General features: G+C 47.3%; 1 protein-coding gene across 2 annotated transcripts in view; it reads left to right on the top strand.

The window, feature by feature from the left end:
• Positions 1 to 15529, top strand: part of LOC115088282 (heat shock factor protein 2-like) — a 131973-nt gene that overhangs the window by 37380 nt on the left and 79064 nt on the right. For both annotated transcript variants that reach the window (XR_003855741.1, XM_029596407.1), the window contains exons 3-4: positions 3352 to 3479; positions 14246 to 14370. Coding sequence is in view for 1 of the 2 variants with exons in the window: in XM_029596407.1 (XP_029452267.1) it covers positions 3352 to 3479; positions 14246 to 14370 (253 nt within the window). In the remaining variant the exon portion in view is untranslated. The remainder of the gene's footprint in view (positions 1 to 3351; positions 3480 to 14245; positions 14371 to 15529) is intronic.

The following is a 15529-nucleotide window of genomic DNA, read 5'->3' as shown; positions in this document are numbered from 1 at the left end:
TGCAGCAGCCCTGAGAAAGGGGTGTACCAATACTCCATCCTATCTGGATGATTGGCTCATCAGGGCGAAGACGCAGGAGGAGTGCTCAAAGTGAGATCTCTTCTGGAGTTGCTGGGTTGGATCCATCAGTCTGTCAGTTACCTAGTGTCTTCTCAGTCCCTGGAGTACTTGGGGGCTCAGTTCGACACTCAGCTGTATTTCTAGAATACCGACATATAAAAACCATAAATAATGAGCCTCTCTCTGTCTGAGTACTCGCACTTTGAGAGGCCATGGGGGAAAAATGAATAGAAGGATCCTTGATGGCCACGGCCACACTAGAGCATTGAGGCCCACCACCCTGGCCTCCCACCGGCGACTAAAGAATCTCTCCACCTTGGCATTGGCTCACGTTGCCCTGAGATCCAGTTGAGGGGTCTCCCAAAGGGCACAAATGTGACTCCAGGCTTCTGGGGATAGTTCCCACTCCCCCGGATCCAACTGCTGTTGGCTGAGAAAGTCCACTTGCATGTTGTCCACTCCGACGTGAAAGGACGCAATGCCCTCGAGATGGAGCTCTGCCCACATGAACAAAAGCTGAGCCTTGCGTGCCACAGCAGGACTCTTGGTGCCCCCCCTGGCGGTTGATGTATGCCACTGTTGTTGCACAGTCCGAAAACACTTGCACCATCTGACCGCAAACCAAGGGAAGAAACTCCTGAAGGGCTCTGCGCACCTCCCGCATCTCCAGCCGATTGATGGACCAAGACTGTTCCGACACCGACCAGAGGCCTTGGGCAGACCTGCCCAAGCCTACCGCATCCCAGACTGGCATCCGTGGCGACGACCATCCATTCTGGGACTTCGTGGGGCATTCCTTTCTCCAAATTGTCCCTGGACATCCACCACGCTAGGCTGGACCTGGCTTCCCTTAAAAGAGGCAGTGGAAGAAAATACTTCCAGTAGGGGGGACAACGCCTTTTGGAGGGGGTGCATATGAGCGAACGCCCAAGGCACCAGCTCCAACATCGAAGCCATGGAGCCTAGGACCTGTAAATAGTCCCAGACCTTCAGAACAGGGAGGCGGAGCAGTCCGAGATATCTGACTCTGAAGCTTGACCACCCTGTCGGTGGTGGTTCTGGTAGCGCCGGAATGGCCAAGATGCCCTTGGTTCGCCAATCTGGTATATTTAGCAGTGGATGGACCTCTGTGGCTGGCTCACTTACAGGGACTTCTGCACCAAGGTCCCATATTTTCGGATCAGGCGGATCACTTCTGTCTCTCAGCTTGGCTTTTGAGAGGCTGAAGTTGCGACTGAAGGGCTATTTGGAACCAGTTATTGCCACCCTTCTTCAGGCTAGATGGCCGGCTACTTCCCTTACCTATTCCAGAGTGTGGAAAATTTCTGTGTCCTGGTGTGAGCAGCAGAGTCTAGATCCACTGCTGGTCTCCGTCCCACACATTTTGTCCTTTTTGCAACAGGGTTTGTCCAAGGGGTTGGCTTATAGCTCTCTTAGAGTCCAGGTTTCAGCTCTGGGTTGTCTCAAAGGGAAAGTGCAAGGCAGGTCTTTAGCATCCCATCTGGACGTGGTGCATTTTCTGAAGGGTGTTAAATTTGTGTCGTCCTCTACGGAATGTGTTTCCAGAGTGGAATCTCAAGTTGGTATTGCGGGTTCTCTGTGAGGATCCCTTTGAGCCATTAAGGTCGAGCTTCTCTAAAGGTCCTTACCTTGAAGACTAATCTTTTGGTGGCCATTTGCCCGACTAGGTGTATCTCAGAATTGCAAGCCCTCTCCTGCCACAATCCTTTCCTATGGATCTCCTCCAACAGGATTTCTTTAAGGACAGTTCCTTCATTCCTTCCTAAGGTGGTTTTGTCTTTTCATGTGAATCAGACTGTGGAGTTGCCGGGGTTTCCGGACTGGTCTCGTGATCCCTTCTTGGGTAGGGATCTTCATCTTTTGAATGTGCCGCGTGCACTAATTTGCTATTTGAAGGTCATCAATTCTTTCAGATGATCTGATCATTTTTTTGTGTTATTCGGTGGACCTAAGAAAGGAGAGAAGGCGTCTAAGGCTTCTTTGGCTCACTGGTTGAAAGAAACTTATTTCCTCGGCCTATGTTTCTAAGGGCTGCTCTGTGCCATTGGGTCTTAAGGCTCATTCTACCCGCACTCAGGTGTCGTCATAGGCTGAGTGTCAGCTGGTGTCTCCTCAGGAGATATGTAGGGCCGCTGTTTGGTCATCACTTCACACTTTCACTAGGCATTATTGTTTGGATGTGCGCATGCTGGAGGGTGATGTCCTTTGAAAGTGTGCTGAGAGCGGGTCTTTCGAGTTCCCACCCAGTGTAAGGGGGGCTTTGGTACATCCCACTTGTCTGGACTGATCTGGGTATCTTCAGGAAAGGAAAATTGGTTCTTACCTGCTGATTTTCGTTCCTGTAATACCACAGATCAGTCCAGAAGCCCACCTTTGGTATCTTTGCCGAAAGACTGCTTGTTCTTCTGCTGGGCCTGTGGGCTCATGTATGCTCTTATGAAGAGATTTAAAAAAAAAAAAAAAGTTACGATTGTTAATTGTTTCTGCGGTTGCAAAGTTTTCTGGCTTGGGTACAGGTCAATACTGAGGGCCTGCAGGTGGCATTCTGATAAGTAGTAGTGCGCAAAGTTTTGTCCTCTGCCTCCATCTGCTGGTAGGGATGAATAAAATCCACTCGTCTGGACTGATCTGTGGTATTACTGGAATGAAAATCAGCAGGTAAGAACCAATTTTCCTATCCCCAGTAGTAGCGATGAAGTTGCTACTGAGTGGAGTAAAGGAAGAGGGGTACGTTAGACAGCACTCTGTTATTCCAGCACTCTGTTATTCTACTTATATACCCCAAATTGGCAAGATTCAGATGATGCCCTTGAGCATTCATAGGGTCATGTGTTGCTTTTGCCATGGAAGATGGAACAGCAGATTTTTCCCTTCTTCTTTATGCCCATGTATGTGTTGAAGAAAAAATGCACAAAGCTTCAGCACATGCCAGCAGCTTGATATAAGGGTCCTTAGTTGCCTCTGGATGATGTCAGGGAGTGTGTCGCTAGCAGGAAGAGCCTGAGAAATCCACTGGCCAATACCTCCAATACTAGCTTTCTCCACTCTCTGCTCTTGCAGCACCGTGTCCATGTTGTATTAGGGGGGCCTTAGTTGCCTCCAGATGATGTCAAGGGAGGCATCACTGGCAGGAAGAGCCTGGGAAATCTACCACAACGTCCAATATCTCCACCACTGACTCTCTGCCTGTTTCAGATTTTACATGACATACACCTTTTCCTTCTCTGAAATACACTTCTCTTATTGACATTCTGTTAACTTCTGTTTCAGATGGTTTCCACAAGGTGGTCCATGTGGACTCTGGTATCGTAAAGTTAGAGAGGGATGGACCGGTGGAATTTAAACATCCATTTTTTAAACAGGGGCAGGATGAGTTGCTGGAAAACATTAAAAGAAAGGTGAGTATCTGGAAGCCAGCCGCCTCCAATAGTAACGAGCACAAGAATTACCCTCTTACACCATAAAATTGTAGTGCTAATGAGAAGCTGTTTTGTTGACAGTGAAATCCAGTGTTTGTGCAAAGAGCAAGGTTCAGTAATGTGCACACAATAGTAACACTCTTCATATCACCTTTCTGTGGTACCAAAACTGGTGTGGTTGCAGTATTTACAGACAGTAAAAGGACAACTCCTTCTTTATGCAGTATCAATCCATAGTCTGTTCAGAGACTGTGAACAAAAGTGACAATTGTGATGGTGGGATCCAATGATGCTTTTATTGTGAACTAGGCTGAGACAAATCCTATTTCATACAGACTATTGTACAGCGTAGTATGGTAGTAGCTGCAGTTGGCATTTAAGAAGAGTACCTGTACGAGAATGCACAGCAGCTGCCTCTTAACATAGTGACTCAGGTGGCAGGCAGCTCCCTCCCCTGCACACTGAAAGTGTGGGCTGGGTATTGCCACTCCCAACCCCCCCCCCCCCCCTTTTTAGTGCCAGTGGTAACAGTTGTATGACTGCGACCGTGAGCAGGAAATAGGAAGAGAGTGCTAGGAGGGAAGGAGCGGGAGTGGGCCTTCTGACATCAATAGGCCTTTAAAGGCGATTGCAGGACATCACCATTTCCTTTTCATTCCAAACCAGCGTTCAAACAGTTTTGTGTTCGGCAGCATTACCTGGCCAACGAAATGAGCATCTGGTTATAGCTGAGATCACAGCTGGAGGAGAAGAGCTGGGGACCACACGATCCTTAGTTCCAAAGTGCAGCAGGACCCAGCTGTATTCCAACGTGTGTGTGTGTGTGTGTGATTGAATCCTGCACACTGTGCTGTCATGCAGAGGACCCAGCAGAGTTGAAAGTGAGCGAAAGGATGGCCGCATGCCACAGCCTGCTGCAATTGCAACTCCTTATGGCAGCGCTGGAATCTGAAGTAAGCTGACCGTGTGCCAAGAACTTGATCCAAATGCCCTCCCTATTCCTCCCCTGCCCATCTCCTTCCCTGCAGTACAAATCATGGCTGAGTCGGGCTTGGCAGCGTCATAGAGAGGGAAGTTTGAATATGGCATTTCCTTTATCGCATAATCTGCGCTCTGGAGCCCGATATGCTACTGCCCCGAGTCACAAAGGGGGGGCTCTCAAGGGGAAGACCAACCAAGAAGAAGAAGTGAACCAAGATGCAGATACCTGGAGATCGTGAGGACCAGATGTCAAGGAGGTTGCAAGAGTACCAGGATACGAGGCAGGACCGCAAGCACTGCAAAGACAAGACAACATGCAACATAATCAGCACCCACTGCCTGCAGGAGTCGAGTGGCGACCCATCCAGGGAGCCTAGTGCACCATGGAACAGTAGCCAACCTCCTGGATGAGAATGGAACAAGGGCCAGCTATGCAGAAGCAACCAACATGGATGGCAGTGAGGGATTAAGCCCATGGGGAGGGATCCAGCCCAACACAGTATTCTATGGTGTCCATTGGGTACCAGGTCAGGAATGGGCACTTAGTGCAGCAGTCCAGCAGCTGTAGTACCCTACCTACAGCTGGGGGCCAGGAACCCGTCTGCCATATGGCAAGATGCCCTCAGCCATGCTGGGAAATTTGCCACCATGGGCACTTCAATGTACCCAGGCTATCCCACAGCATGTGGGTACCCACCAGACCACATTTGGGAAAACTGGTCCATTCCCACACCAGGATCATCGAACAGCGCCCAAGGTGGCGTGCCACCAGCCAAGGCCCGCCCAGACCAACCTGTTTTTCCATCAGCTAATCATCTTATTCTGACACTAGCCAAACAACAAGAGGCAGTGGCACAAGCTTCTTCACTGCTAAAAGAAAATATGGTCTGAGAATCTAGCGAAGCAGCACAGACGCATGGCGAGGCAAGAACAGAGGCACAGGAAAGAGCAGCAAACAATGCGCCAGTGAAAAGAGAAGTCAACAGAAGCGACAGGACTTCGCCTGGTGAGTTGTTAAGAGACATGGGTACTAAGGCCAGTGCCATCATAGAGGTTGAACTACAAGGGTAGGCAAGAGAAAAAAAGGGGAAACAAAAAAACCAAGTCAGGTTCGAGTTCAGATAGTTCTTCTGATTCATCTATTTTGGGAGCTTATCAGAAAGAAGCCCAGCTAGGCCTTCAGCTGACATGGTTGAAGAGTCTAGGGGACCCCAGCACTGACCACCTTATTGCAGCTTTGGGAGAGCATTCCCAAGTCCCTTCGCAAAATGGTCAAGAAAAGAACATATATACATATTTTCAGAATCATGGAAGGGAGGAACAAAAGAACATGCCATACTGGTCAGACCAAGGGTCCATCAAGCCCAGCATCCTGTTTCCAACAGTGGCCAATCCAGGCCATAAGAACCTGGCAAGTACCCAAACCTAAGTCTATTCCATGTTACCGTTGCTAGTAATAGCGGTGGTTATTATCTAAGTCAACTTAATTAATAGCAGGTAATGGACTTCTCGTCCAAGAACTTATCCAATCCTCGTTTAAACACAGCTATACTAACTGCACTAACCACATCCTCTGGCAACAAATTCCAGAGTTTAATTGTGCGTTGAGTAAAAAAGAACTTTCTCCGATTAGTTTTAAATGTGCCACATACTAACTTCATGGAGTGCCCCCCTAGTCTTTCTATTATCCGAAAGAGTAAAAAAACGATTCACATCTATCCGTTCTAGACCGTTATGATTTTAAACACCTCTATCATATCCCCCCTCAACCGTCTCTTCTCCAAGCTGAAAAGTCCTAACCTCTTTAGTCTTTCCTCATACGGGAGTTATTCTATTCCCATTATCATTTTGGTAGCCCTTCTCTGTACCTTCTCCATCGCAATTATATCTTTTTTGAGATGCGGCGACCGGAATTGTACGCAATATTCAAGGTACGGTCTCACCATGGGGCGATAGAGGCATTATGACACTTTCCGTTTTATTCACCATTCCCTTTCTAATAATTCCCAACATTCTGTTTGCTTTCTTGACTGCCGCAGCACACTGAACTGACGATGTCAATGTGTTATCCACTATGACGCCTAGATCTCTTTCTTGGGTAGTAGCACCTAATATGGAACCTAACATTGTGTATCTATAGCATGGGTTATTTTTCCCTATATGCATCACCTTGCACTTGTCCACATTAAATTTCATCTGCCATTTAGATGCCCGATTTTCCAGCCTCACAAGATGTTCCTGCAATTTATCACAATCTGCTTGTGATTTAACTACTCTGAACAATTTTGTATCATCTGCAAATTTGATTACCTCACTTGTCGTATTTCTTTCCAGATCATTTATAAATATATTGAAAAGTAAGGGTCCCAGTACAGATCCCTTAGGCACTCCACTGCCCATTCCCTTCCACTGAGAAAATTGTCCATTTAATCCTACTCTCTGTTTCCTGTCTTTTAGCCAGTTTGTAATCCACGAAAGGACATCACCACCTATCCATGCCAAACGACAGACCCTCATCCCCCCAAAAACCAGCAGAGTTTTTAGGGCTACCCTTGCCACCGCTACCGACAACAGCAGTAGGGGGACGGTTGTCCCTATTCTTTCCAGAATGGGACAGAATAACATGACCTTTGGTCCTGACCATAATAAAGGAAGCATATTATCTCAACTTTGCATCCCTTCCAACTCTCCCACACCGAGACCCCATGAAACATGGCACAAATCGGAGATCTCTTCTTCAAGAGATCGTCCAGCTTCTTCAACAATAGTGCATACGAGAGTTAACTCCAACCCAGTAACAAATGGGATTCTATTCACAATACTTCCTCATTCCCAAAAAATCTGGAGGGCTTCGACCAATTCTGGACCTAAGCTCCCTCAACAAGCACTTATGGAGAGAGAAATTCAAAATGACCTCTCTCAAATCCATTCTTCCTTTCCTTCGACCCAGGGACTGGATGTGCTCACTGGATTTAAAGGATGCATATGCCCACATACCAATGCATCCCAAATCCTGGCGTTATCTCTGTTTTCAGGCGGAAGAGAAACACTTTCAGTACAAAGTACTCCTGTTCGGCCTCTCCTCCGCCCCCAGAGTCTTCCCAAAATGTCTAGTGGTAGTAATGGCACATCTCCGTCGACAGGGGGTTCAGATATTTCCTTACCTAGACGACTGGCTAGTATCCCCCGATCCTGCTCTTCTGCGAGACAATTTGATTCGCACAATAACCTGCCTAGACAATCTAGGCCTCCTGATAAACTACGAAAAATCCAACCTGCAACCTACTCAAACCTTGCAATTCATCGGAGCGTACATCGACACCATTCGGGACAAGGCTTTCCTGCCACAACCTCGAGCGTTGGCTCTAACTACACTAGCCCATTGCCTGTTACACGCGACAACAGCTCCAACCCGTCAAATCCTAACCATATTAGGACATATGGCAGCCTCCACCTATGTTGTCTTGCGTACGTGATTACATATCCGTCGCTTATAATGGGGTCTAAAGAATCAATGGACTCAGTTCCTAAGCCCACTATCCACTCCAGTGATTTTAACAGCCAGCATGAAAATAGACTTACAGTGGTGGATAACCCCACCAGCACTGACAAGTGGCTCACCCCTGCGATCCTCTCGACATCAAATAGTACTCACCACAGATGCCGCTCCCACAGGTTGGGGAGCTCATCTCACCAACCTACACACTCGGGGTTTATGGTCCAAACAAGAACGGAATCAACACACAACCCTCCTGGAACTTCGGGCTATCCGTAATACCCTTCGAACTTTCAAACGCACCCTCCGGGACCAAGTTGTTATGATTCACACAGACAACCAAGTGGCGATGTTTTACATAAACTGAGTAGGAGGGGTCAGGTTCATGGAGCCTTTGCAAAGAAGCGGTCGAGATCCTGGAATGGGCTCATAGCAAAGGAATCTCCCTATAAGCCATGTACTTGCCAGGAATAAACAACTCCAGAGCAGACAAACTGAACAGAATATTTCACCCTCACGAGTGGGAACTACATCAGGATGTAGCCAATCGACTTTTCTCCACTTGGGGTCTTTCTTGGATCGGCCTCTTCGCAACACAACATGACAGGAAAATCAAGATGTTTTTCTCAGGGAGGAAGTGACATCATCGCTCTGGCAGCTTGACTCTGGAGCTCTTCCCCAGCCAGAGCTTCAGTGCGACTTAGACCACGCGTTTTGGTGCTTTTTCTCCCCCTGCGACCCTAAATCTTGCCCGGGAATCCAGTGATCATGGCCACCAAACGAAAGTCTGTAGACTTTTGTCAATTTTCTTACCGAGGCGCAGAATCAGCAGAGGACTCGGGGAATCAAGATGGCGCCAGTCCCGATGCAGCCGGGAGAGTGGAGGACACAGAGGATGATTTTCAGGTTGCGGTTGGGGGGAGCACCCTCCCGCGCTGAATTTAGAGACTGGTTCATCAGCCTTAGACAGGATCTCAAAGGCTACAAGCAAGAAATAAGGGGCATGCTTGAGGACTTTCCTGAGGAATTGGCTACTCTGGGGCACAGGGTGGATGATCTAGATGTCCGCCAGGATGCTCAAGCAGAAGCCTCCAAGCACCTTCAGGAAGCCTACACAACCCTGCAGGACGAACACCTGTCTATGAAAATAAAGTTAGTAGACCTGGAAAATAGGTCACGCAGGAGTAAACTCCACTTCAGAGGGCTGCATGAAACCTCCGCTAACGCAGACTGTACTGCTGTCATCAGTCGCTTCTGTAAGTATCTCTTAGACTCCAATTCTGATCAAGCAGAAGCAGTGGTTCCGGACATTATCTTAGACAGGGCTCACAGGGTGTTGGGCTCTCCAAATAATAAGTGTACGAGATATAATAGTGTGCTTTAAGGACTATGTGATAAAAGAACAAGTGGCCACAGTGACTAGGAAGCAGCAGATCTGGCAATGAGAAGGCCAGGGAGTAGCAGTCTTTGCTGATCTCTCTCAAGCTACATTGCAAAATAGACTGGAACTGCGGGAAGTTACCACATTCCTCCGTAAAGAAAATATAAAATATAGATGGTTACATCCCTTTGGTCTCTCTCTTACCTGGGACGGCTGTACTCATAAAATTCACTCAGCGGCTGATGCCACCGAACTTCTGAAAGACAAAGGATTTCGATCCAAAGAACTCCCTACCTCTGCGGTCAAAAGATTCTCTACTGGAAATCAACCACCAAAGTAGCAGTGAGTGGGGTCTCGTAACACTCGCCTAAAACGGAATTCCGGCCTGGCTACTAACATTCCGGAGAAGACATGAATTCAGCTATTATACCACAGCTATCTCATCGGCGACTATGGGCTGTCCAGTCTGGACTCATTTTCTGACCCAGTATGTGGACACCTCAAAACATTCTGAGTATTAATGGTTGGCTAACCTAAGGTTTATATTGGTTAAAAGTTCGCAAGTTTACTGTTGATTTGTTTGAGTGCAATTGAAAGCTCTGGCTGGGGAGAACTTACATGCTTAAGATTTCTATTTACTCCTCCTATTGGATGGGTGGTTTAGATCTGCTGGGAGGATTTCGCAGATCAGATACATTTGTGAGGGGGATGGGAAAAGAGTGTTGCACACAATATTTTGATGCCATTTTGTGATGGTCTGGTTAGTGGTCAACTCAGGGTGATTGTTTTATCCAAGGGGAGCATCCTCTCAGAGGGATATTATTATGTCCTGGCTGTATGCAGTTAGGCTCTTTGCCGTTCAAGGGCGTTCGTTGTTTGGGGACGACCTTGAGCATCTGATTGTCACTTGGGGAGAATAAGCCACTACGGTTACCGGAGGACAGACTAAGGCGAAGAGGTTTTTCCAGACCCATTCACGTCTCCGTACCAACGAGATCTCGGCTGATGCGGGCTCCCTCTGCTCCTCTGAGGTCATTTTCCCCTAGGGGGCATACTTGGAGGCAGTCCTTTCCAGGGGCCCGTAGGCCGATTCAGGGTGCTGCAGGAGGATCTGCAGCCAGTGGCAAGTCCTCGTAATGAAGCGAGGCTGGTCCACTCTGTTGTTTCTATTATAGGAGGTCGCTTGACGCAGTTTTACGATGAGTGGGCCAACATCATGTAGAATCAGTGGGTTCCCAGTATAATAAGAGATGGCTACGTATTAGAATTTGCTTGGTCCGTTCGAGATCCATTTCTAATTTCATCTTGCAGTCCGGGGCACAAGTGAAAGTTGATACAGGAGACCTTAGGCTGCCTCCAGGAATTGGGGGTGGTCATTCCGGTGCCCTCGGAGCTCCAAAAGGGACGCTATTCCATTTATTTTGTGGTTCCAAAGAAGGAGGGCATGTTTTGGCCCATGCTCGATATTGAAGAGAGTAAATACCACCCTCAAAGATCCCTGCTTCCGGATGGAAACCTTGCATTCGGTGATAGCGGCTGGCTTCTCTGGATCTTACGGAAGCCTATCTGCACATTCCGATTCATTCTGAGTCCCAGTGTTTTCTTCACTTCATGATCCTTGGACAACATTTTCAGTTCAGGGCACTTCCTTTCGGTCTGGTGGTAGCGGCGGCACTTTGGAAGGAAGGTCTCATGGTGTATCCTTATCTAGACGACTGGCTGATCAGAGCAAAGTTGGCAGATCTATGTCGACAGTCGATTCTCAGGGTTTGCGATGTTCTCCACTCTCTCGGCTGGGTTGTGAATGTGGCCAAGAGCCATTTGACCCCGACACAGTCCCTAATCTACTTGGGAACGAGGTTTGACAGCCTGTTAGGCAAAGTGTTTGTTTCTGTTGGAAGAAAGGGTGCTATCTCTTCAGAACAGAGTTCAGTTGTTGCAATTACGAATTCCCAGAGTATGGGATTATTTTCAGGTCTTAGGGTCCATGACTTCAACCTTTGAGTTGGTTCCCTGGGCTTTTTTCCATATGAAGCCATTGCAGAGGGTGCTTTTGGTGTGTTGGAAGCTGAGCTCAGAGGAATTTTACCTACCCCTGCCCCTGGAGGGGGAGGCCAGAGAGTCTATTTTGGTGGCTTCAGTCGGTCAGTCTTCTCCACAGAATGGACCTCGAGGTCTCGGTTTGGGTGGTGGTGATGACAGATGCCAGCCTTTCCGGCTGAGGGGAGGTTTGTCAGCGCCATTCCGTCCAGGGCATTTGGTCTACGAAAATCTGCATGGTCTATCAACTGGTTGGAGACCAGGGCAGTGCGGCTTGCATTGAGGGAGCTCTTGCTGCTAGTGAAAGGTCGTTCGGTCCGGATCCTGTCGGACAATGAGACGGCAGTGGTGTATATCAATCGGCAGGGTGGTACCAGGAGTCAGGCGGTAGATCAGGAGGCTCAGCTCTTGATGCGTTGGGTGGAGGTCCATCTAGAGCAGATAGCGGCATCTCAAATAGCTGGCATCGAAAATGTCTAGGCGGATTTTCTCAGTCGAATTCGCCTAGACCCAGGAGAGTGGGAGTTGGCGGAGACCGCAGTGCAGCTCATCCAGAGACATTGGGGGGTCTCCTCACATAGATTTGATGGCGACTCGTCAGAATGCCAAAGCAATACCCTTCTTTAGTCAAAGGAGACAGCCCGGGGCCGAAGTGGGCAGGTGTTGCATCGCATCGAGAGACATCATGGGAAAATGATTCTGGTTGTGCCAGGGTGGCCTAAGCATCCATGGTTTGCGGATCTCATCAACATGGCAATGGACAGTCTGATTCATTTAGGACATCTCGAGGGCCTTCTTCGGCAGGATCCCATTTTTTCCACAAGGTGAATCACTATTGTCTAGCGGCTTGGCTTTTGAAAGGCGGAGTTTGAGTAAAGGTTATCCGGAAGCTGTCGTCACCACTTTGTTGCCGGCCAGGAGGCAATCTACTAATCTGGCTTAAGTTAGAGTCTGGCAGGTGTTCGAGGTCTGGTGTATTGCTCATGGGGTTCACGCCCTTCAGTCCTCCATCCCTGAGATTTTGTCCTTTCTGCAGGAAGGTTTAGCTAAGGGTCTATCTCCGAGTTCCCTTAGAGTTCAAGTGGCGGCCTTAGGTTGTCTGCAGGGTAAAGCTGGTGATTCCGCTATTTCAGCACATCCGGATGTGATAAGTTTTCTCAGAGGAACGAAGAATTTAGGCCTTCAGTTTGGAAAGTGTGTCCATCCTGGAACCTGAATCTAGTTCTATGGGATCTTTGTTCCAGCACCATTTGAGCCTTTGCAGAGGGCGATGCTGAAGGACTTGACTCTTAAAGTGGTTTTTCTGATAGCGATTTGTTCCGCTAGGCGGATTTTGGAATTACAAACTTTGTCCTGTCAGGATCCATTCCTCCAGATTTCAGACTCAGGGGTCTCGTTGAGGACTGTGCCTTCCTTTTTACCGAAGGTCGTTTCTGCTTTTCATGTGAACCAAACTGTGGAGCTTCCCGCTTTTCCGGAGGGTGAAGCGTCTTCGCCCATTGCGAGAGAACTCAAGAGATTAGATGCTCGCCGAGCTCTTTTGCGCTATCTTGAAGAGACTAATGATTTCAGGAGATCCGATTATCTTTTTTTGTCTTGTGGAGCGGCACGAGCCGAGGTTCTAAAGCTTCCAAGGCTACTATAGCGCGCTGGTTGAAGGAAGCTATTGGTTCCACTTACATTACTGCTGGGCAGCAGGTTCCGGAGGGTTTATGTGCTCATTCTACATGGTCTCAGGTGACCACCTAGGCGGAGGCGCAATTGGTATCTCCTCAGGAGATTTGCAGAGCTGCAACTTGGAAATCCTTACATCCTTTTGTGTGACACTATCGTCTGGATTTGGGGGCTTCTGGGTCTCCTCCTTTTGGCAAAAGTGTTCTGCGAGCGGAACTCTCCAGGTCCCACCCCATTTAGGGAGCTTTGGTACATCCCAGGCATCTGGACTGATCCGAATACGTACAGGAAAAGGAAAATTTGGTTTTTACCTGTTAAATTTCGCTCCTGTAGTACCACGGATCAGTCCAGAACCCACCCATTTTTCCTGGAGATGGAGAGTTGATCGCTCAGCTGTAGTTTTGCCTTATGCGTACAGATTCATAGCAGCCTGTTTATAGTTTTTCACATTGACAAGAAGTTTCAGGTTTTACTTTATTTCTATTGATTCATTGGATTGAGAATTGCAATTTTTTGCTTGGGTACAGATCCTATACTGAGGAACTGCAGGTGGCACTAGGCTTTATGTAGCAGGGTCAGGCAAGTTTTTTTGGTTTGTTTTTTTTCTCTGTCTCCACCTGCTGGCAGGGATGTATGAGTCCAGGCGTCTGGACTGATCCGTGGTACTATAGGAACGAAAATTAGGAGGTAAGAACCAATTTTCCTATTAACTCTTTATTGCATGTTGCAGTTTTATCTAAGGGTAGAGTGCACAAGCTAGTTGGCTGCCTTTCAGGTCGGTGTGGGTGGCCATCTTGCTTGGCTCAACAGTAGACTGCAAAGTGTCAGTGACACAGTGGGGGTCACAGGTGACCATGAGGCTGGTGTACCTAGAGAAAAGTGTTTATCGAACGTGTCAATAAAACTGCGGCCTTATATATCCAAATTCATGTCCATTGTTCTCCATCATGGAAATTGGCGTGTTGGGATGGTGCGTGTTAGACCCAGTCATAACATCTGCTGATGTTAAACCTCCTCTTCCCCCTCCAAAATAGAAAGCAGATCTGAGCTATTAAAGTATGGCTGAAAACCTGTTTGTGTGGTTATTTTCTGACACCAGAGCTGCTGTTGAGACTTTTTTAGTTGCTGGTGTTCTAATGATTTTTTTTGTTTGTTAAATTATTTCACAATTAGGTATCATCTACAAGGCCTGAAGAAACAAAAGTGCGACAGGAAGACCTGTCTGAAATTTTGAGCAGTGCCCACAAGGTGCAAGCTAAACAAGAGGCTATCGAAACCATGCTGTGTACACTGAAGAGGTACAATGTGCAAGAGTATGCTTTGTGTGGTAAAGCAACATGGGTAACTGAAGCACTCATGTTCTTCATTCTGGAGCACAGATGTGGGGGGAGGAAAAAAAGCTGAACCCTTTTGTAAACTCTGCAACTAGTAGTACTGCTTTCACTATGTATCAATTCAGTGTTTTACTGCAAAGTCATTTTTTATTTTTTGTTCAAGCTTCTTCCCTGCAGTTTCCCTAAAGCTTTTGGCAGCAACCATGTTTCAAGTTTTGTTACATATTACCAACTATGGAATGGGATCTGATTGGTTCATACTTTGTGTTTTAAAAATGTAGCAAATGCAGATTAGTACATAAAGTAAGATGAAGTAATTTCAGGCCACTCACTAATCTGGCAACTCCCAGAGGTTCAGAGGAATTGCAGGTTAGCTGCTGTAAATGTTTATTTTTTTTTGGGGGGGGGGGGTTTCTTTGTTTGTTTTTTAAATGATGATAATTAGGTAAGAATTTGACCTGGCATAGGGTGGGCACTAGTGCTCCTGATGTGACGTGCAGTTGGTTTTGTTAAGACGTCTCCTGCTGTAAGAGACACCAGAGTGGTGAGGCACACTGGGTTTGAGAGGTGGTTAGCTTAACCACAGATATGACAGTAAACATTATATATAACTGTGACTGGGCCATTGTGAGGTCATCTATGAGAATTTGTCATGTTAAGGGACCTCATTTTTTAACTTGTCTGGAGAATGCTATGGGCCATTCTGTCCTCCAGGTACGAGAGTCTCATGCGCTCGCTTCTTTGTATAGAGTCCCTGCTTGTCTTCATCTCCCAGTATCTTTTCTACACCTGACACTGGATCAGTGCTCAGAAAGAGGAAGTTGGGATGGAAGCACTGCAAAAATGTTATGGCCTTACTCAGGTGCATGTATGGGACATTTCAATATGGAGAATATTGTGATAGGTCAAGGGGGTCACCTAGTAAGTTTTAAAAAGAGGCTTAACTGCAGTTAGAGGAAAGGCTGGTTTGTGCTCAGAATTATTGCTATCCTAAACAGTAACTGTTTTAAGTGAACATTTTACAAAGAGAATTGTTGCATATATTGAATACATGATAACATGAAAAAATAGGTTAAATTGACTCAAGCTTGAAATTTGTGAGCAGTAATTAATGCTAATCATC

Source organism: Rhinatrema bivittatum, chromosome 3 (genome assembly GCF_901001135.1).
Source record: "Rhinatrema bivittatum chromosome 3, aRhiBiv1.1, whole genome shotgun sequence".
Lineage (NCBI taxonomy): Eukaryota > Metazoa > Chordata > Amphibia > Gymnophiona > Rhinatrematidae > Rhinatrema > Rhinatrema bivittatum.
Note: the sequence above shows the minus strand (reverse complement) of the source record. Positions and strands in the feature narration are given on the sequence as shown.